The sequence below is a fragment of the Papio anubis genome, chromosome 4, assembly GCF_008728515.1.
Source record: "Papio anubis isolate 15944 chromosome 4, Panubis1.0, whole genome shotgun sequence".
Lineage (NCBI taxonomy): Eukaryota > Metazoa > Chordata > Mammalia > Primates > Cercopithecidae > Papio > Papio anubis.
In genome coordinates, this window is record NC_044979.1 from 23,232,284 (window position 1) to 23,255,303 (window position 23,020).

Genomic DNA, 23,020 nt, shown 5'->3' on the forward strand with positions numbered 1-23,020 from the left:
AATGTAAGTGCTATGTAAATAGTTGTTATACTATATTGTTTAAGAGACTAATGACAAAAAAATCTGCATGCTTAATAAATTACACAGTTTTTTAAAAAATATTATCTATTCGAGGTTGGTTGAATCCACAGATGTGAAAACCCCAGCCCAGATACCTGGGGTCAACTGTGTTTTTTTGTTTTTTTTTTGTTTTTTTTCCTCCTAGTCAGTTAATAGCAAATATTCCCAGTTTGGAAGCAACCTTAGTTTTCTTTTTTTTTTTTTTTTTTTTTTTTGAGATGGAGTCTCGCTCTGTCTGTGCCCCAGGCTGGAGTGTAGTGGCGCGATCTCGGCTCACTGCAAGCTCCGCCCCCCTGGGTTCACGCCATTCTCCTGCCTCAGCCTCCCGAGTAGCTGGGACTACAGGCGCCGCCACCGCGCCCGGCTAATTTTTTTTGTATTTTTAGTAGAGACGGGGTTTCACCGTGTTAGCCAGGATGGTCTCGATCTCCTGACCTCGAGATCCGCCCGCCTCGGCCTCCCAAAGTGCTGGGATTACAGGCTTGAGCCACCGCGCCCGGCCCTTAGTTTTCTAATAAAGTATTTTAAAACTCACTCCATATATGTCAGCTGCAATATGAACTGTGACATTTAAAAAGGATAATGCTTCAAAGTACAAATCATTGCTCAAGAATCCTGTTTGTGAAACCTTGCTGATGGATTGAGAAGCCACTGCTCCTTGGACCTCCTTACCACCCTGTGATTTGCTTCTGTGAGTTGTAATCGAGCCATCTAACATTGCTGGTCATACTAGCCTTCCACTTCTTAGTCAGGGGCTATTTCCAAAGAATCACTCTTGTTAATTCAAGAAGCATTAAGAAGATTGTACTCTGCTTTTTGGTCTTTTAGAGAGTCTTCTCTGGGTTTGAGTTATAGAGAAATCGAGTTTAGGTACCTAGAACTGAGAACAAGCCTAAGGCCTAAGTAACCTAAGCCACTTGAGAAATAGACTGAAGTACCCAGATGTTCCATAAAACAGCTTGAAGTTGTTGACCATGAGAACCAGTTCCTTTTCTCCAGGTTCCTCTTGACCACACTTCCTAAGGCAACTATTGACTTCACTGTCTTAGCCCACTTTACCTTTATTCTAAAGGTTCCTGGAAGCTCCAAGCTGACCCTGGAACATACTGTGCTTATAACAATTTTGTTATTCCAGCTCCTGTTGGGTGCTTAGACCCACTATTGTGCTGTTACAAAGCAACATCCTAAAATGCTTTTTCCTCTTATATAATTTATAAAACCTTTAATGCACCCATTACCTTTCTTTCTTTTTTATAGTGGGTGAAATTCACGTAACATTCAATTAATTATTTTAAAGTGTATGATGCAGTGACCCAGTACCATTCTTTAATTATCTCAATGGTAAAATAGCAGAATAAGTAACCTACTCTGCTGAAAGAATTTTAGTCTGTTCCTTGTTGGGGCTGTGTGGTAATAGCTGCTTCTAGACTCTGTGTTTTACCCAGTAGGCTAAAAGGCAAATGTTAAACCTTAAAATATTCCGTATTTCTGCACGGCAGTACTCCTGCAACTTAAGCTTGTGAATCAAGCAACTTTTATACATCCTTTTAAAAAGGTGGTGGGCCGGGGCAATGCAAGGAGCTCTAGGCAAAAGACACTTAGGAGGTTTGCTTTTCTGAGTGGTAAAAATGTTTGAAGCAACTCTAAATAGCTTTGAAATGCTAGTAACAGTCTTACTGTCTTCATGACATTTAATTAGCGTTATGTAAGAAAGCGTTTGTTTAGCAAAGGTAAACCATAAGCCTAGCTCTCTGTATGCATGTGCAGTTGAATGTGTGTGTGTTTTTGTATAAAGCAAGTTTCAGTTAAATCCTCCACTTAGTGAATGTAGCAGAGGAAGATGTCTCAGGTCATTTCGGTGACCTGTGACCTATGTCTATTCATGTATTTATTCTTGCTGTGTCCCAATTAATTCATGTCTTCAGGATAAATGCCATATTTTTATAACAATTATTTTTTGAAGGAACCAAAGATGCTATTTAAATGCAGTAAGGTTGTAATACTGGTGCCCACTTCACCCTGGTCATGTTTTTTCTGAACAGATATTTCATAGCTTTTCCTCATCAAATTCCAATCCCACCACTAAGATACCCATCTATAACACAGTCTTTGGGAAAATCCAAGGAAAGGATAATTTAAAAATGATTTGTTTTGGAATCATGACACTTCAGAGCTATGAATAAATAAATATAGTCTTATAACAATCCTTCTTTTAAAGACCAAGTAATAACAATGATGATAATAAACAAGGCTTCAAAGGATTAAGATTTGTCTATAGTCACATTCTAACAATTTCTTTAGCCCTCACCATGTAAATGTGCTTTCATGCTTGTAACTCAGTGGAGGAAAAAACTTTTAAGATTCAGAATCTGTCTCTTCTGTAAACATTGTTGTGTCTTACAGTTTAATTATAGTAGTTCTCTCAAGTCAAGGGCTTACAACTGTGAATATCATTGCAAACAATGAATTTGAAGGCTTTCAAAATGACCACCAGCTGGCAGCTGTTGTCACAGATCCTGTAGGTTTTCAAAGCTGCCCTGTGTTGAATGTGGCCCAGTGATCTTAGAGTAACTTTAGCAGGGGAAAGAATTGTAACCTTGCAGGTACTCTTAAAATAAACTTACGGTAACTACATAATTACCAGTGTTAGAACTAAAAGAGTAAAACAGGTGAAGTTTAATTTACCCAGGATTTTTCTGCAGTACCAAAGAGAATTTAGGGGCCAACACACATAACCACTAGACTGGTGACATCTCTAATATTACAAAATGGAAAAAAATTTGTAGTAATGGCACTAAGATGTATTACATACACACTAAAGGTGTGATCTCAGATTCATCTTTGAAGAAGAGCTACCCTGTGCTACACCATGTAGAATGATAGCGTATCTGCTGATTTTTTTTTTTTTTTTTCCAATCAAGGAAGTTGTTGTTTTCAGCATAAGGAAACAGGCAGAGCTCTACAAGGATTTAAAGATGATAATGCTGTCACCATCTCCAAGAAGAAATGCAAGAAATCTGCAATCAACTTTTGTAGCCTAGCACTGCTTCTTAATATAGTGAGATCTTGGCCCAAGGACTGCACTAGCGTTTACACTCTGTTATCACACTTGCATACTGAAATAATGTATCGATGGAACCGAAAGTAGTGATCTAGAACTTTAGTGGGTTGTTCTAAAACATTGTCATGTTATATGTTGGCATTTGCAAGAAGTCTGACAGCTATTTATTTATTTTTATTTTTTCCGTTATTACATCTGTATGTTTAGTATCCAGCTAAAGGTAAAAGATTCCCTGGGTTATGACTTCATCAGCCAAGTGGGAAGTTTTGTCATTGGCCTTAAACTGAATGTTTGGTTACAGCCATAGTTCCACTTGGGTTTTCTCTGTTAAAAATGTTAGTTTCTAGTAAAATTCATGATTATGGATGGCTGATATACATATATATACACACACATATATATACATACACACATATATACACACACATACCCTACTCCCCCCAGTCCCCATTTAGAGTAAGATTTGCTACCAGATAGGTTTCCTTTTCCTTCTAAACTTAACATTTACTAATTAATCTACCCGTAGTCTTCCCCTGGTTCCAGACAATTGTAACGTATCTTGGTTTCTAGTCTGCCCAGTGTTGATAGATGTAAACTTGTAAGACCTCACCTGCATTTTAAATGGTAGTGACTAATTGAAATGAAGCATATTATTAAAATAAGCAAGGATTTTATATAATCTCCAAATAAACACATAAAGCCCTGCAACCTTTGTTTTGTAACTTGCTTTCAGATTTTAACTATTGACTATTATGAGTCTCCTTCTGATAGCTTGTGTTCACCTCTCTATCCAGTTTCTTTTTCTTTGGTCAAAGAAATTTCTTTCTCCATGTAATTTACCACAATTAGCAAGGAGATCATGACTAAATCTTAATGTACACTACCTGTATGATTTTCCTACTGGATCCCTGACAGGCCTGAATTTTCCCTTTTCTTCTTTTTTTTTTTTTTGAGACAGGGTTTCCCCGTGTTGCCCAGGTTGGAGTGCAGTGGTGTAAACACGGCTTACTGCAACCTCGACCTCCCTGGCTCAACTGATCCTCCCACCTCAGCCCCCCAGGTAGCTGGGGCTACGTTCACACACCACCACGCCTGGCTAGTTTTTGTATTTTAGACAGGTTTTGCCTTGTTACGGAGGCTGGTCTGAAACTCCTGATCTCAAGTGATCCATGCGCCTTGGCCTCCCAAAGTGCTGTGATTACAGGCGTGAGCCATCGTGCCTAGCCAGTTTTCCCGCTTCAAAGGAGAGAAGTCTCTCCCCATCAGTCTACTAAGTGTTTTCTCAGTCTTTTTACTCAATTACCAGAGTCAGCAGACCCTCTGTCTCCCCAGTAACTACTCTTACTCACCTTTCAGCTTATTCCAAACTGCCTTTGATCCTAAACGAGTATATATATATATATTTTTCCTCCTTCTGTCTCTTTTATTTTTATTTTGTTTGAGACACTCCATCGTCCAGGCTGGAGGGTAGTGGCGCGATGTTGGCTCGCTGTAAGCTCTGCCTCCCAGGTTCAAGTGAGTCTCCTGCCTCAACCTCCCAAGTAGCTGGGATTACAGGTGCAGGCCGACACGCTCGGCTAAGTTTTGTATTTGTAGAGACAGGGTTTCACCTTGTTGACCAGGCTGGTCTCAAACTCCCAACCTCAGATGATCCACCTGCCTCGGCCTCCCAAAAGTGCAAGCGTGACCCACTGCGCCTAGCCTTCTCTCTCTTTTAAATCAAAACAACACATTTAAACAGAAATCATAGTCTGGATTTTGGAGCAGATTGGGGAATGACCACGGCACTGTAAAATTTTGAATCAATAAAGATTTTTGACATTGTAAAACTTGGGCATTTTTCAGTTCCCCCAACTTCTAAGATAATTCTAGCTCTTATAAAAAGTCAACACTGCTCAACAATATGACTAAAATTCAAAGTTTTGCAAATGTGGTTTTTAATAAATTTTTTTTTCAGTAAAGCAGTTCTAATTCAGTTTATAGCTCTAGCATATCTGAAGTAAGAATATTGCAGTTTCTGATTTGTATTTGAAAATATTTTCATCTGTTCGTCTTTTTTACCTTTCTTCTTTTGAAATAAGATTCAACATTGACTGAGAATTGGTTCTGTCAAGATTGTCTCTGGCAATCTGTCCCTAATTCAACTATAAATTATAGCTAAGGATGAACACTTAAATAATTATATATTTTAAATGATTTTTAAACTAAGGCCCCCGAGTGATGTGATGAGCATATAAATTTTTGAATGCAGGGTCTTTTGAAACTCTGTCTTCCACAGGAGTATCATCATATAGGTCTGGAAAAGATGTGTTCTTATTAAGACTTAATTCCATTTAGATTGAGACACCATTTGCAAATTGAACACAAAAAGTTTGTATTTCCCCTAGTATGTGAATATACTGTAAGGAGGAATAAAAAGCAAAATAGTCTTTTTAAAAAACAGACTATTGTTTAGAGCTATTTTAGGTTCACAGCAAAATTGAGTGGAAGGTACAGAGACTTCTCATTACATTCCCTGCCCCTGTCACATGCACAGTGTTCTCCATTATAAGCACCCCCCCAACCAGAAGGGAACATATGTTACAGTGTATGAACCCACTTGATGATCTGGGTAATGAATAGGTGGCACACAGAGGCGTTTCAGGGTCGTTTTTAGAAAGTACAGATTAGTTTTAAAACTAATGTAGCTTTTTCAGATTGTCTTCTTCCACTTAGTAATGTGCGTTTTAGTTTCCCCCAGCGTTATTTTTTAATCACACATTTTACATAGCTAAAATAATTGAATTTCAGAATATAAATGCTTATTTTAAAAAACAGACATTTGTTTTAAAAAAATCTGAAAACCTTAATAAATGTCTCTTGGTTTGGGTAACTAGCACAATGGGAAAGAACTCTTAAAGATGTGTGTTTGGTATGTTGGTTTGGAAATGTTTATCACCATGACTATATCCATCTCCACTTCATTTAGTTTTATAAAATAATGAAGTTATATCATTTTCTGAAATAATTTTTCTTCTGAAATTAAAGTAAATCATCATTTAATGCCTAAAGAGTACTCTCTAAAAATGAAACTTATAACTGGATTATGAAGAATCTGTCAATTAAAATGATGTTTCAGAAAAGTGAAAATTTTATTCTTATTTGGGATTTTTGTTATGTTGATTTAAATGCTTAAGACAATTCGATGCTGATAGGAGCCATCTTTTAGAAAAAGATAAGACTAACTGATCTTCACTATTGAAATAAAAGTGTGCTGTGTAATCAAATGCAGTAAAGAACTGAGTTTCATGTTTTAAATAACTTTTAGATAACTTGAGTCTTTTAATTTGGAAAATTATGAACATCAGCAATCTCAGGAATTTCAATAGATATATAACCATAAAGAGATTTGCTGTATAGGAAGCAAAATACTTTCATCTGAATGTAAGCCTGAAGAGAAACTTCTGCCCCAATAAAAATATTTTATTGCCACTAAACAATCAAAAGCTATTACTGACTTCATTTGGAATGGCCAGTCCTGAGTGATCTGTTAAGAAATAAGCAGAACTTCACTTGACTAGCCTTAAAAAATAAAAAATGAAGAACAGCATGGTTTTTAGGAGGCTCTTAGAGAATGTCATAGCATCAAGCTCCAGAGAAAATGGTACAGAGTAGACGTGCAATAAATGTTTGTGGAAGGAAAATTGATGGTTGAAAGTGGTGTCAATTCTGGAGGCCTGCAAAGCATGGATCTGTTTTGTGTTAATCTGGACTTTTGGAAGCATTCAGTCAGATTCATTTGCATATGAGTTATAATTCATTTTTTGGTTCTATTCTGGCATTGTGGTGTTCATTGTTAAGATTTTGCCCCCTACACATCACCCACTCACTATGTGATTAATTTTTCTTCTTCCTTTTTTTTTTTAACCTCTGAATTTGGGAAACCTCAGCTCTTGACTTTTCCTTATTTTTCCAACACCCCCTGTACACACATACACACACACACACACACCCCTTTTGTTTATTTATTTATTTTTTGAGACAGAATCTCACTGTCACCTGGGTTGGAGTGCAATGGCGCAATCTCGGCTCACTGCAGCCTCTGCCTCCCAGGTTCAAGCGATTCTCCTGCCTCAACCTCCCAACTAGCTGGAATTACAGGGGCCCACCACCATGCCCGTCTAGTTTTTTGTATTTTTTAACAGAGACAGGGTTTCACTATGTTGGCCAGGCTGGTCTTGAACGCCTGACCTCGTGATCCACGCACCTTGGCCTCCCAAAGTGCTGGGATTACAGGCATGAGCCACTGCGCCCAGCCCTAACACACACCTTAAAAAAAAAAAAAAAAAAAAAAAACTAACATATTTTTCTTATCAAGTGATTCCTCATTTGTGATACCCATAAATCTATATATAAATATTGGTAAATCTTCCGTGAAACACATATACGCAGTTCAGAAAGTCTCTCTAATACCTCTTTTTCAGAATGCTTCGTGTGTACTCCTGAGGTGTTTTAGGAGCTTTGTACTTTGCTAGGTAGGGAGTTCTTTAGGGCAAAATTGTTAGAAATTTTTCGTCTTGGTTAAGCCAAAGTCTTTTTCCAATTGTACTTCTTAGGTGCATTTTGTTAAACACATGAAGACCACTTGTCTGTTAACTTCTGGATGTAGATCAAACAGCCTCACTTCTTTGAACCATTCCACACTCAACATGATTTTGAATTCTCTCAGTCTAATTCTCCTTTACACACATTTTGACTTGATGTTTCCTTTCTTAAAATATGAAGCTCACACTTGAATATAATAATCCACATATGATCAGATAATCTTATTAAAATTTGTTACTAATATTTGTATTTTCCCTTATGTTTATAGAGTTCTTTTATAAAAGTATCTTGTAGGGTAGTTATCTCCATTTGATAAATGAGAAGCAGGGTGGTTATCATTTGTGATTTGCCTAAGGTCATACAATTGCTAATTTAGACATTGTACATCTATTTATACGGTCTTAATGTTACTTTTTTAGGCGTTCCATTACCCAGTTGCCATACCAAGTATCATAAGCCTATTAAGCAAAACCACTAGACCTTTTCCCATACATGCTAATGGTTAGATCTTCTCCATTCTGCCTTTTACGAATGCATTTTTAAAAATCTAATTATCTGTTAAATTGTATGTGTTTGGATTTGGTATTGTTAGAATGTATCCTGTTTATATATCCCCATCTTACAAGTTTGTGTTATGAAAGAACTATGTGATTATAAAATGATAGATGTATGTTATTAATAACACTATTAATAACATTTGTCAAAGAATGTAAGAGTTTTGAGAATAGTTGTAGTTTCCGCTATTCTGTCATCTGTAGAATTGGCTTTCCACTTGCATATTTAAATGAACTTTGTGGGTTTTGTTAAGTATAATAAAAAGCATGGGGTCAAATATAAGCCAAGAGTATTACAGAGACTTTTAGGCTGACTCAGTATCTCATATTCTGTGTAGATTCATCTAAACACTGCTGTTATCCATGCTATACTTTACCATGTTATCCCAAAAGGGAACCATCAGCAAATTTTACCAGAAACTGCTGAATTCAAGACATATTCCAGATATATTATACTTCTGACATCCTAGGAACCCTATCCAAAGAATAAATTACTTTGATAGAATTTGTTCTTTATGAAAATTCATTTTGACTCTCATTGATAACTTTATTCCATTTTTGGGGAAGATTGAGCAATCAGTGGGATGGGAACAGAGCTAACTACAAACTCTTTGAGTTTAGATGGGCAACAGAAGGGGAAAGGAAGTGGGCCGTGGAATATATAAGGACTTTTCCAATGGAAAACAATTGTTAGTGGAACTTCTATGACTACTTGTTCAATTTCAGAATTAAACTTACTGTATATTTTAGGTGGAATCGAGCTGAGTTCTAGTCGAAATGCTATACATTATTTCCCATGAAAAATACCCCCAAACACAAGCAGACAGAACAGTGATTGATAAACCCATCATATTCATTTCTAAAGAAATCATCAAGCCCCAAATGTTTTAGAATTTTCTGAAGAACTAATTCTAGACTGGGCATGGTGGCTTAGGCCTGTAATCCTAGCACTTTGGGAGGCAAAGCAGGCAGATCACCCAAGGTCAGGAGTTTGAGACCAGTCTGGTCAACCAAGGGGAAACCCCGTCTCTACTAAAAATACAAAAAATAAAATTAGCTGGGTGTGGTGGCACGTGCCTCTAATCCCAGCCACTCAGGAGGCTGAGGCAGGAGAATCGCTGGAACCTGGGAGGCGGAGATTGCAGTGAGCCAAGATCGAACCATTGTACTCCAGCCTGGGTGACAGAGCAAGGCTTGGTTTCAAAAAATAAAAATAAAAAAAATAATAATTCTAAGCATGTTGCTTCTAGAGTCCACCATTTCCTCCATTTCTGGTACTTTTTTAACAGTGGTTTTGTGCGCTTACCTGTGAAGATTAAGAGCCTGGGATAAAACTCATTTTCAGTCTAAAGATTTAAACTCATTTGAATTGAGCAGATGCTTTTGTGATGTCTTTGCATCTCTCCTGACTTAACAGTTCCCTTCTTCACATTACTTAATCTGTCCTTTTGGTTAGAAGATCATGCTCTTATCTAAAGACAGAAGGAAGCAAAATGAACATGGAACCACATTGCCCTGCCTTTTCTCCTGTCTTAATATGGCATCAGGCTGAGCAGTGGCCTTTCCTGATATTCCCCTTATTCCAAACATAGCTTTGTCTTGCTTTCAGCATTTTTCACTTTCCCCAGATCATTATGTATTCTTACTTTAATCCATAAGAATTATACTTTTATATACAAGTAGGTTATATACCTCTACCCATCTTTTCTTTCTTTTCAAATCTAATCCCATCAGATTCTCCCTGTGTAACAACCAACTTCTTTAGATTTCCTCTAATTTTCTTTTCCTTATAGATTTATTTATTATTGCATAGTCAAAATGTCATGTTTTAGCATCTTCTGTGGCCTGTGAATCACTGCTCTCTATAACCATGGGACCACTCCCACCCATCCTTTTCCCTATCTTTTTTGGATAGTTGTTTTCTTAAAAAACCTGGAAGCAAGCTGGGTACGGTGGCTCACACCTGTAATCCCAGCACTTTGGGAGGCTGAGGCGGGTGGATCACGAGGTCAGGCGTTCGAGACCAGCCTGACCAACACGGCAAAACCCTGTCTCTACTAAAAATACAAAAATTAGCCAGGCGTGGTGGTGCATGCCTGTAATCCCAGCTACTTGGGAGGCTGAGGTAGGAGAATCGCTTGAACCCGGGAGGTGGAGGTTGCAGTGAGCTGAGGTTGCACCATTGCACTCCAGCCTGGGCGACGGAGCAAGACTCCGTCTAAAAAAAAAAAAAAAATACCTGGAAGCCAATGTTCAGGGTTATATGTTTAGGAAACATAAAGTACCTGCTGAAGTTCAGGTTCAGGCATTGTTTACTACATAGAAATGATTAAATCAAGATCCTTTTCCTAGAGGAGCTCAAAGTCTAGTTGTAAAAAGTGAACATGTAAACAAATGATTGTAATACACTGTGGTATTTGCAAAATAGCGAGGATGCTTGCCATCGAAGAACTCAAGTGTAATTATTCTCATTCCCTGCTTTTGTAAATCCCAAAATTCTGTCACATCCTCCTAGGGTTTCTGTTGTTTTTGCAGTAGCCAACCAGTTCTTCGTCGGTCAGAATTAAGTCCAGAATAAAAGTTGTCTTCCTTATTTTCACCTTGGAAAAGAGAGATCGTCAGCAAGGAATGTTTTGTCAGGTTTATTTTCTTCTAGCCGATTTAGACTTCAAAGATGTTAGGGTGGTTGACACCCTCCATGTCTCTGCAATTTTGTCATTTGTTTTGGGAAAGTAGTGTTAGGTGAATATTCTGGTGATCTATGTATCATCTCCTTATTTTACGTTCCCTTGACCATCTTTGGAACTCCTCACAGGGCTTTGTTCATGGTCACTGCTCAGTTTTGTGCTCACTTAAATGCTTCCCTCCAGGCTGCTGCTTTGACGTTTTACAGATCTTTTAAATGAATCTTTTTTGTCCCTTGCCTTCATTTAGTGTTGCTTATATATTCTGGTTCAGGTCTCATCTGATCCAGTCTGTGATGCTTCTAAGGGTGTATGTATCTTTTGTATTAAAATTTGTTTACTTTTTCCTCTTTTTTTTATATAACTTTGCACATAAATATTTTTGTTTTGTTTCTTAGATTCCGATTCCTTAGGTCCTTCAAAAAGCAGCCATCTAGATTCTTCTTGTTCTCATTAATCTGATTCTCCTTCAAGACAGATTTATAGATCCTTATAGGAACATTTTAGAATACACATTATGCAAAACACATCTACTTATATTTTGAAATGTTCCCACTGTATTTTCTTATTTGCTGCCTGTGGCCTGTGCATCCCTGTGTTCTCTATGGGATGTCCTTTCCCTCTTCCACATCAGCTGCTTTTCCTCTGATGTTTTCTTATTCGTCATTTATCCTATATGTAGAATGGAATAATTATTCACTTCTTTCTTTATGCCCCATAGGTCTTTGCTCATACTAGAATAGCATTTATTATCCCATGTTATAGTTATTTAAACACATTTGTTCCTTCCCTTCTAATTAGCCCATGAGTCCTGCCCAGGACACAGACTGGTTGGTAGTACGTTTGATGGCAAGAACAAATGCTTTGGAGTCAGACTGATTTTAATTGCTGACTGCAACACTAACTCTATAACCTGGGACAAATTCTTGGAACTACAGCGCCTACTCAAGTCTCCTCATTTGTAAAATGAACCTACTGCTTAACCTCATTGGATTGTTGATACTAAAGTAATTGAGTACATAAAGTGCATAGTGAGTGAAGGAATAGTGACTGGAGTAGAAAAATGGGTAGAATATATCTTAGAGACTCTTGTTTAATATCTTGTACACATAATACTAGAATATTTGTTTTTAATAAAACATTCCTTCTTTAAACAGTTTTGATGCATTGTACTTTTTAAAAGTGTATTTGCTTGTGTTTTGGCATCTGAAATGCTATTAAAAACATATCATCTTAGTGGCTCATTTTCTTCAGTTTACATGCAGAGAAGCCTCTTGGACCCCAAAACTTAACTTACTCCTCCTGCATTCAGAAAGCTTTGCATCTTTTTGGAGAGAACCATCTGTTCACAGCATTATATAGATATGAATTAAACAGATTTTGTTGGGGAAAGTCACTTTCCAGCTCTTCTCAAGTCAGACCCTCAAGTCTGTGGATATCTTGATGCATGTAACATTTCTAAAACACTGAGCTACATGCTGAAGAATGTACAGGATGTCCCCATCAGGCTTTTCAGCGGAGTTGTGAGAGGGTGAAGTATGAGTACATGGAAGGGTGGACAGTAACTGCAGTTGATGGCACGGCACAGTGTGCTGCCAGATGAGTGGTTCAGACCCTAAGTGCTGTCCGGTGGAAGAGAAGAGACTTTGACTTTTGGAAGATTGAATAAAAACTACTTGAAGAGAACAAGAAAGCATTCTAGGCAAGGAGAATGGAGGGAATAAAGTTTAGAAAGCACAAGCCGTATGTAGCGGATCTGGATTTTTCTGTTTATGTCATTTCTGCTTCTTTCTACTAGTATAAACAAATTTTGCCTTTTTTGTTGTTGTTTTGGCTGTTACTTTGTTCAGGTTCTTTGTTTCTGCTCAGAACTCTTTTTTTCATTTGGGTTCTTAAGATTTTCCACTTAATCCAAACTCTACTTTCAGATCTATTAAACCCTTAAGATTTTGTCTGTGACCTACTGCAGTATTGGTCTGTCTTGCTTTATAATAAACATAGTTCTAGAAATTTGAGTGTAAACTATTTAACTAGAATAACGTTTTTCATAAACTGATTTTATAATGTCTGTCTGTAACAATTCATTTACTGAGAAGTCATTTTCTCTGCATATTTTAGTTAATAAATTGGAAAGATTTTTGTGACTGCCCTGATGTACAGTATGCTTATATTATGAAGGCTTTCTTTTAAATTTCAATATGACAAATTTTGTCTGCTCTTTGAAGTTTAGTTCAGCATAAATCATTTATATTTGAGTCACTTAGAGATTCATTGTTGAGGTTTGAGGAAGTTGAGACTTTGTTCAAATCAAATACTGATGAAGATGCACTCCATCCCAAAACTGGGAGGAGATCATCTATAAGAGGGAGGGGTGTGGGGGCAGGAGCTAGGACAGGTTGTTCCCTATGTCTTTCTAAAAATGCACAAAGATTTGGAAGTCTAACTGGCAAAGAGTTAATCATAGTAGGAACCAGGTTTCTGTTGTGTAGCCACTTGCACCAAGAAAGATTTGTTTAAGTAACCTAACCACTGGAGCATGTGGTTTTGAACTGTAAAGGACAAGAGTGAAGATGGAAGACAAAAGCTTTTTAGAAAAAATCAGGTTGTATTGAGCCTTTTGGTAATGACCATTAAATATGGCTCACAAACTGAAGTGCAGAATAAACACTTTTAGGTGTATTTTGTGACTGGGTCTCTCAGTGAGAGACATCCTCGCTGAGGATAAATGCACCCTGTAGGGGTGTATTTATTGTTCAATGAGAAGACCTTGAGGAGGTGGTACCAAAAATAAAATAGAGGCAAGAATTCCAAGAAGGCACAATATCCTGATTTGATGGCACAAAAATATATTCGTGGAAACATATCTACTGGAATTGTCTTGTTTGGGGGCTTGTTTTACGTGTGTTTTATCTCAATATGTTGTCATTATGCAGAGGTCTTCTATGTCTTTACCCTTTTAGCAGCAGATCTTATTTTTCAAATTAAATTTTACATGGCACCCTACGTAAACTACATAAAATCAAGGTGGGAAGGAAGGATGCCTTGTCCTGGTACCCTGCCCCCTCAACTTCCATTCTTTCAGGTGAAGCTTTTTATGCCAGCTAGAAAAACTCATTGGCTTATTGCCAGTGACAGGTTACTGTTATGAGTAGGTTTGCCCACATTTTGCTATTTATAGTTTTACATTTCATAATAATTAACATATTGCAGTTAACCTGGAGAACAGAAAGGAGGGACACCCACTCTGTATGCTATTAATGCTAATGGTGTGTGCTTGCCCAAGCAGTGTTCTGTGAAAGGTCTGATGTCAGAATTCATTCTGAAATACAGTCTATAAGATAGTCATTGTTTAAAATGCCTTTCTGTGTACTTCCTAGTAAACAGTTGGACTAGTACAGTGTTATGTAGAAATACTAAAGATAGTTTCAACCTGTTGTGAGATTTTCAGGTTTGGCGTGGGAGGAGGGGGAAAGCTATGTAGTAACTAAAATGGCAACTCCACGAATGCTACTGTTCTTCACCCACCAACACGTTCCCATACGTGTCCCAACTGGCCTGTCTTTTTACTGAACTTATGTAGCTTATTTTAATCATATACCCTGGGCATTTCTTCTGTTGCTTTTTCAGATGTAGTTATTGAACTTTTCGTGTATTTTCATCGTCCCACTGTCTAGACTTTTAGCCCCTTAAAAACAGAGGTCATGATTTAAGTGCTTTTATGTTCCACGCACACTGTAGGCACTCAGTAAAGAGTTGCTTTGATTTTTAGCTTGGCGGTCTTAATATATGCATTTTATACTGATTTTTTAAACTTGTTGTTGCTAAAAACTAGATTTGTCAACTTGTTTAGTGCATCATGATCAGCTTACTATGGATTCTGCTACCTTGACCAGCAAAGTAGCAGAATTTTAACTATAATTTCTTCTTTAATAAGAGGTTTTCTGAGGCAGGCAAACGAAGTATACTGATACTTCTTACACAGTAGAATATGAAAGTGTGGCACATGGCATCTTGAAAGTACTTTAAATTGTGTGCCTTTGAGTTCTGCACTGAAAAATAGAACTACTACCAACAACTTGACCCCCTTTCCTGCCCTCAGATTGTTTAGAACTGAAAATAGTGTTTTGTTGTACATACTTATATGCCATAAAGTAAAATTTTTTAACATCAGAAAACATCTAAATATATTATCAATTCTTTAAGAATAAACACTCCTTCCCTGATGTATTATACTATTACTAATTATTTTAAAAATAAAATTAGTATTGTTTTTAATATAAAATGTTTGGTAACTTGATTTTTATTATACTTTGCTTGCTCTTTTCACATCTTATGGTAAGTTTAAAGTACTTTCTGGTATCTTTGTAATGTTTTAGCGATGAGAAGGCTCCTTATTAGATTGACTTCACAGTACCGCTGAGAATGATGGGCGCTATTCCCAAGTTCCTAAAAGGAGACTTGTACACAGGGCTAGTTCCTGGCAGTAAGAAATACTCTGCCTTAGCTTCTTGGAAAGTTTATATCCATTCAGTATTGACCACCAGTGGAGCATTTGTTGTTAGGCATTTAGCAAGTAATAAATGTGCTCCAAATTCCATTTCCTTCTCTTATTTTTATCCTTATGAGAGAGTAAGGCCGGTGTTATTTTTACTTATGAATTAGGAGTCCTGGGATATACATGGCTAAATTATATTGACAGCCAGTTGTAGAGATGCCTCATACAACCTATCTACAATGTTTTCTATATGAAACCTACTGACTTATACACGTTGGATTGTACTCCAGTGTGAAGTCCTGTATAAATAAAAGAAAATGAACTTGCATCAAGTTGAGTCAGTGGTCAAAGTCCTGGTACTATTCAAAAGGAAAATGTGCAGTCAAGTGAGATCATTTAAGAGCCCTAGAAGCCAAGGTGTCGACTTCGTTTGTGTCAGTGGTTCTGGTTCTCAACTGGATGCAATTTTGCTTCCCTAGAAGACATTTGCAATGTCTAAAGACAATTTTGGCTATCAAAACTGGGGAGCTGGTACCCCTAGCCTCTAGTGGGTAGAGGCCGGCAATGCTGCTTACCCTCCCACAGTGCTCAGGACAGCGCTCCACAACAGAGAATTATGTAGTTCAAACTGTTATGTAGTGATGAGGTTGATAAACCCTGCTGTGTGTGTTTCAAAGAATGGAATTGCCAGAAGCCCTTGCAGCCAAGACAAATTTGGGTCATTGGGAGGGAATGGGGAGTCAAGGACGTGACTTCAGGTACGGCTGGACTGAGATGAGCTATTTTGATGGGGTTAGGATTAAGCTGATTTCCTTTCTCTCACCTTTTCTTTGTGCCAACACTTGGCATAGCAATAGTGGAAAAAACAGTGAAATAAACTTCTTTTCTTCTAAGCTAGATGGAATATGGTCCTATTCCAAGAGCTAAAAGCATCATTCTACTTCCCTGTAACACTTGCAGCTTTACTGTAAGCCACACACCCATGCTGTCAGGCTCCCAAAATGTCAAGGCACATGATGTTTTGGGGGGAGGAGGGGTGTAAAGATTGTTGCATTATAAACTAGCTAATTTATTTCCCAAGGTATCCTGTAATCATAGTGCACCTGGGAGGATCTAAATTTCTCACTGTTTCTGCATCATGTGCCATATGTGAATTTGTTTGGCTAACATACTCTTGTTTGATTTGATTAGTCTACAATTACAGGAACAAATGTCCCTTAAAACAAACTTTTCTAAGAGTAGTTTTAGGTTCTCAGCAAAACGGAGTGGGAAGTACAGAGAGTTCTCATATAACCCCTCTGCCTTTATTGTCTTTTGACTTTATTACTGATTTTCAAATAAGATTTATGTAAATGCAAGTGTTATTCTGTTAATGCAAAATTAAATGTTCCTCAGTTTCATTGCTCACTAAATGGTAAAGCAAAAGTTAGGAGCAGATTGGTCTGACTTATGGGATATTCTCTCTCTCCCTAGTCAGTAGAAGAGGGAGGATCATCATTTTGCATGGACTTCTTAGGGACGTTAGCCACTCGGTGTAAGAGCATTTATCCTCCTGAACATTTTCCCATGTAGTTATACATCATCTTTCTATTTCTGGGGGATTTTATTTTTCTTCCAGGAAGTTTTCCCTGTTTTGTTTTTGCCTAATTGGAAGCTATTTTAAGTTATTCAGCCTGACAGTTTGACTGCTTTAAAAGTTAGAATGTTCCATAGCCGTAAACCTTCCTGTAATTGAGAGTGTTCTAGGACTTAAATTTGTGATCTTGTTTGTGTCTCATGTAGTTAGGGAGCCAGGGGGAAACTAATGATTGTATTCTTGATTAGAATTTTTTTCTCCTGGCCACAAAGTCCAGTTTCTTCCTTGAGTCACAATATCTCTCTTCAAATCATGACCAGTGGGCATACTATAATGCTTCTGTGTTTCTCTCTTGCCTCCTTTCAATCATGGATCTTCCCCTGGACTTTCCCTTTAATATTTGACCCTTTAAAAAATTAATAGTCTGTACAGAGTAGATCAAGAGAGAGTAAGCTTGCTTGCTTTTTTTTTTTTTTTTTTTTTTGGTCAGGGTTCAGGTTCAGGTTCTCAATAACAAGTTTTGTGAACTTGGGCAAATTATTCCTGAGTCTGTTTCTTTATCTAGTAAATGCAGATTATTTATCCTCCTCTGCCTACCTCTTAGGGCTGTTGTGAAGATCAAATGAAATAATTGACTATTAGAGTGTCTTGTAAACCATACAACTCAATACAAATGTAAAATAATATGCAAATATAAGAAATGTGAGGTTTAGTAAATTACATCAATTATGAAATGAAAGTGGCTTGGAGAATTTATTTTCCCTTCTGATGTCTTGTTTTGTGTAGCCTAGAGAGCTTTTTCTTCATCTTAGTAAGTTCAGAGATGACCTTTGTTCAGTTTAGTTGTAGTTTTTTGTCTTTTTCTAAATAAGGTCAATGGAGTTAAATGCTTCACTTGTTGAAACATGATATAATTTGGCATAGATCAGTGGTTGGTGGAAAGCAAAATTACAAAAAGAAAATCCTGATTTTGCTAAGCAGCATAGATCGTGCCTGATAGAACCTCCTCCTCCTCCATCTCTTCCTCCTCCTCAGCGTTGATTGCTAATCAGTTCTGTAGAATCAGAAATATTTTTCTATGCTTTTTTCCAAAACTCTAGTTTGTAATTTGACTTACATTCCTATTTTCAATAAAACAGCTATCTAAGTATTTGTTAAATAAAACAATTATCTAAGTAGTTGTTATACTTCACCCTTTTCCCCCCAACCAGTTAGTTATACTATGTGGATTCTGGATGGTAGTAGATCAAGTTAGTTTAGTCACAATTTATAAAAAGCCTTTTTTATGTTGCTAGTGTCTTCTCATGTTTGATGCGATTCATAAATAGACCCAGAAAACTGTAGGGCTCCAGGATTCCGGCTGTGAATGATCGGTCGAACTGTTGGAGTAGGGCAGGCAGACTGTGTTGGACATTATTCCATCTAAAAGGTGTCAGCTCCTGCCTCCTTGGCCTTAGTGACTAAATGGAAATACATTCTTTTCAAATTCAAAAGCCTGTTCATTACTGCTTTTCTCTTCTGAAACACATTGCCAGTTTTATAATCAAGAAGGACTTAATTATTTTTCTTTTTCTATTGCTTATGTTTATTCTTCATAAAATGACTTTTCTTCCATTTGATGGGCTGAGAAATAAGCTCCTATATTGGACTTTGCAGACTTGGCTTTTTTATAGCGTAAATCAGCTCAGCTGGCTAAATGCCTCACTAACTGAAACTTCATAATGTAGCTGGAACTAAATTGTGCTCTGGAGCATTGAGTCTTTAAACTGGATTATTGATTTACAAACCCATAATGGTGAATAGGCTGTAGAGAGACAAGAAGCTCCCTCTCCTGATCCTTGAGCAGGTTTTTCCTCACTTACTTCAGGGGCTCTGAGCTCACGAGCAAAATCCTAATGAAGTTTATCTTGCTAGGACAACCCATTTTAAATGCTCAATAAAGAATAATTCTTCTCCCGCTTAACCACTAAAGAACAACATATGTTTCTAACGTAGCTTTTTATTTTTTTTTTTATCTTTCATTTTTTTGTTGGTAAATCTCCCAGACAACAGCAGTTCTGTAGAGAGTTTAAATATGAAGGAATGGCAGGACGGGCTAAGGGCACTTCTACCCAACATTAACATCAACTTTGGTGGACTGCCCAATTCTTCTTCCCCCTCCAACGCCAACCACAGTGCACCAACCTCCAACACTGCCACCACCGACAGCCTGAGTTGGGACAGCCCTGGCAGCTGGACAGACCCAGCCATCATCACAGGTAACTTTCTCACTCCCTTCAGCTCCACTGACTGCCAACAGTTTGGTTTTTAGCACAGATAAAATAAAAACCAAGATCTCTTCAACATAAGCTTCTTTTCACAAAGCTGCAAGTGTGGAGTGGCTTGTTTCGTTCTCAGGGGTCATGCAAGTCTCATTTAACCTGTCGGCCTAGTTGTGTATTAATAAGAAGGCATTTGGTGCCTAGGTTGCTTCTTCTGGTTTAAGTAGGTGTTAACGTCTAGCAACATGTGTATTTTGTAGGCCTCAAAGTACAAAAGGATCTGACTTACTCTTCTTATAAGGAACATACTCCACTTTTTGTTATAAAGCTCTCTATTATAAGGCTGTCTTGTTACGCATCCCTGTCAGAGGAAGAAAAGCACAATTGGGAAATGCCGTCATGCAGTTCTGGGGAATGGTATTTTGCAGCTGTGCCTCTGTGACAGTGGGGCACTAAGTCTAGTTCAAGAGGAGGCATGGGTTTGTGTGACAATAAGTCTTGGTTGTTGGGGGAGGATCAAAGGAACAGAAGGTTTAAAAGGTCTCATGTGGAAGGAGTTTAAAATTGTAATCTCTTCTGTGTTTCCTTTTGGTTTTGTTTTCTAAATTTGTTTGATGACCTTGTTCTTTCCACACAAACTCACCATTTTCCCTCTTTTTTCTTTTCTTTCCTTAGGTATTCCAGCATCTTCAGGAAACAGTTTAGACTCTCTTCAAGATGACAATCCTCCACACTGGCTAAAATCCCTTCAGGCCCTCACAGAGATGGACGGCCCCAGCGCTGCTCCATCACAGACCCACCACAGCGCCCCCTTCAGCACACAGATCCCTCTGCACAGAGCCAGTTGGAATCCCTACCCTCCTCCTTCAAACCCTTCCAGCTTCCACTCCCCACCCCCAGGCTTTCAGACGGCCTTCAGACCCCCCAGCAAAACCCCCACAGATTTACTACAGAGTTCAACACTGGACCGCCATTAGGCAAAGAGGAGCAACCATTAGAAAATGCAGGATTTGTCCCACTCTGTTTTCTCCCTCTCAGCCCACCACCCACAGCTCCCTTCTCATCTCTTATGTTCTGAAGAATCCAGTACCTGATCAATTTTTTTTCTCCCTACCCCCAGATGCAATGCGATCACAGGGTCATTACCATCTCTTTATTAATTGTAAAAGTTTTTGTTGATCCAGCATTTGAGTGACACTGTTGAATGTTTCTAAAAATGCCTTTTTAAGGAGAGAAAAAAAAATCAAAGGGCAGTCTCAATACTTAGAAAATTATTGTTTGTCTGTTGCGCATAATAATGACATAATCTGCTTAGCAGAAAATGGCGATTAATCTATAGGAAAGGTCAAGTAAATGCATTATCAACTGCAGAAGTTTGAAAACCAGGTTCATTTACGTGAGATTGCTAAATGCATGGGGGAAAACAGTGGTCCTAGCATCCATCTTGTATTCAGCTTATCATTATTGCAGGGAAAATGCTTTTAATTTAAATTAATTTTTAATTATTTTGGCAAGTTGATGGCAAGGACTTGATTGTGTTGTTAAGCAAAAGAATGTATTGGAAGTTGATGGAAAGACAAATTCATCTGTAGTAGTAACTGGCTGATTGCTAAAGAGTTTATAAGGAGGTGAGAAGTAATTTTTTTAAAGGAGAAAATTTTTTTGGCTTTAGATTTAAAGTAAATTGAAATGTTTTAAAGAAAAAAAGTATTCACAGATTTAATACCTATTAATAATATAAGAGCTGAAATGTAAGTGATTTCTTCAGTCCTTCTCCTCTGTCGGAATCTTTTTTCTTTTACCGTAAATTCACCTGACGAGGGCACTCTGAGATAGCACTGCTCTGGGGCCATCTGATCACCATCAGGAGCAAATCTCTGACCTCCTTGCCTGCAGCTTTTACTTAACCCTGTAGTTTCTGGACGTTTGTGCAGTATTGAAAAGACAGGAGAAAAGAAAACAAAAACCTGGTTATAACCTGACGCTAAAACTAAAAACAAGGAAATGTACCTCTTTCTTCAGAATTAAAACTAAAATCTTAAATAAAACAGAAAACTTGATGATGACACTTGGGTTGTTCTTGTTTTTGTTTTTCCATTTTGTTGCATGTGAGTTTGAAAGATTTTGTGACAAGTAGCCATCAGATGTTTCCATTTGATTTTACATCTTCAACAATAGGGAGGGAGGATGGCTTAGAAGAAGAAAGTGGAGGATAAACAACCATTTTATTGTCAGTCAGTGTCATCCTTGAAGTTCAGCCCATCTTGTCCTCAAGAACCCTCTTCCAGTGGCTTTTAGTAGAAGATTCCTCTTTCTGCTATTGTATTATGCAGGCCAAGCCTTCCCAACTGAGAAGCCTCATGTGCCAGTAATGGAGAGGTTATTGACATGCTGAGATGTTGATTCTCTTTAGGGAGACCTGGCGGGAGCAGCAGCCACTATGCCACACAAGTGGCACCACTTTGTGAGTGCCATGATGGGAAAGAGATCGGGAAACTCTGATGTAGATGATCTACAGACACATCTTTTATGACTGACCATTTTAGGAAGTACCTGATGATGGGGCGATGATCACACCACTGACCAAAAGAGGGTAGGGGATAAAAGTTACCTGTTCCCCAACAGGACACCAAGATCTGTGTGGTTTGTATGTCTTGTCTTGGACTGCATTCAGAAGCCCAAAGCAGGAACTGGCATATTTTCAGCCATGTCCATTAAGGGAAGCTTTGTCGGATCAACTAGATAGATAGAGATTATGCGTTCTGTGTTTTCAGCTGGGTTTTTTTCATCCTTACCTGTACGCTGTACTTTAATTTGTTAAAAAAAAGTTTCAACACAAGCTTTAGAAACTTAAACGTGGTATTCTCAAATAAATGTCACCACAAATAGATGGTGACCAAGTGGTTAGTAAATTGTTTTGTAAAATTAACAAAATTTCCCTGGGTAAGTGGAGAGGACTAGAAATGACAGGCTCTCTTTGCCCTTGAACTTTGCTTCAGTCTCCTGAACCTTCACATTGTACTGCCAAATGATGGACCAATGCACAAATAATATTCAGATGCCAGTAAATTGTAATCAAGGCTTTTTGCGGGGTGGGGAGGGAGTCCTGAGATGGGCATATCAATAAAAATGTTGCTTTTTCTGTAAAAGGAGGGAACTTCCACCTTATAAGGCTGTGCTGTAATTGTGTGTATGTTTAATCGGTCATACAGAAGAGTTTATAGAAAGCATGACTTTACAAAAAGTATGAAGAATAAAAATAATAATGATCTGTGTGCCTACCACCGAGGTTAAAAATAGAGGCTGGGTGCGGTGGCTCACGCCTGTAATCTCAGCACTTTGGGAGGCCAAGGCAGGCGGATCACCTTAGGTCAGGAGTTCGAGACCAGCCTGGCTAACATGGTGAAACCCCGTTTCCAAAAAAATTAGCCCGGCATGGTGGCTCGCACCTGTAATTCCAGCTACTCTGGAGGCTGCGGCAGGAGAATCGCTTGAACCCGAGAGGCAGAGGTTGCAGTGAGCCGAGATTGTACCATTGCACTCCCGCTTGGGCAACAAGAGCGTGACTCTTGTCTCAAAAAAAAAAAAAAAAAAAAAGAACCTCAGTATCTTAAAAGCCCGCTATTTGCCCTCTCCAATTAGACCATTTTCTTTCCTCCTCATCTACAAATTTTATTTTAATTTCTGTGTTAATCTTCAAGAGTTTTGTCAGCTGTGTATCTATCCTTGAATAATATATTGTTCA

The 23,020-nt window shown here is 38.0% G+C and overlaps 1 protein-coding gene across 5 annotated transcripts in view; it reads left to right on the forward strand.

The window, feature by feature from the left end:
• CNOT4 (CCR4-NOT transcription complex subunit 4) overlaps positions 1-21,343 on the forward strand; it is a 144,275-nt gene extending 122,932 nt beyond the window's left edge. For 2 of the 5 annotated variants that reach the window (XM_009203911.1, XM_021936303.1), the window contains exons 11-12: positions 19,060-19,272; positions 19,951-21,343. In XM_009203911.1, the coding sequence (XP_009202175.1) occupies positions 19,060-19,272; positions 19,951-20,252 (515 nt within the window). In that variant the 3' untranslated portion in view covers positions 20,253-21,343. The remainder of the gene's footprint in view (positions 1-19,059; positions 19,273-19,950) is intronic. The other 3 variants (XM_009203912.2, XM_003896634.3, XM_003896633.3) reach the window with 2 other exon arrangements.
• The last annotated feature ends 1,677 nt before the right edge of the window (positions 21,344-23,020 follow it).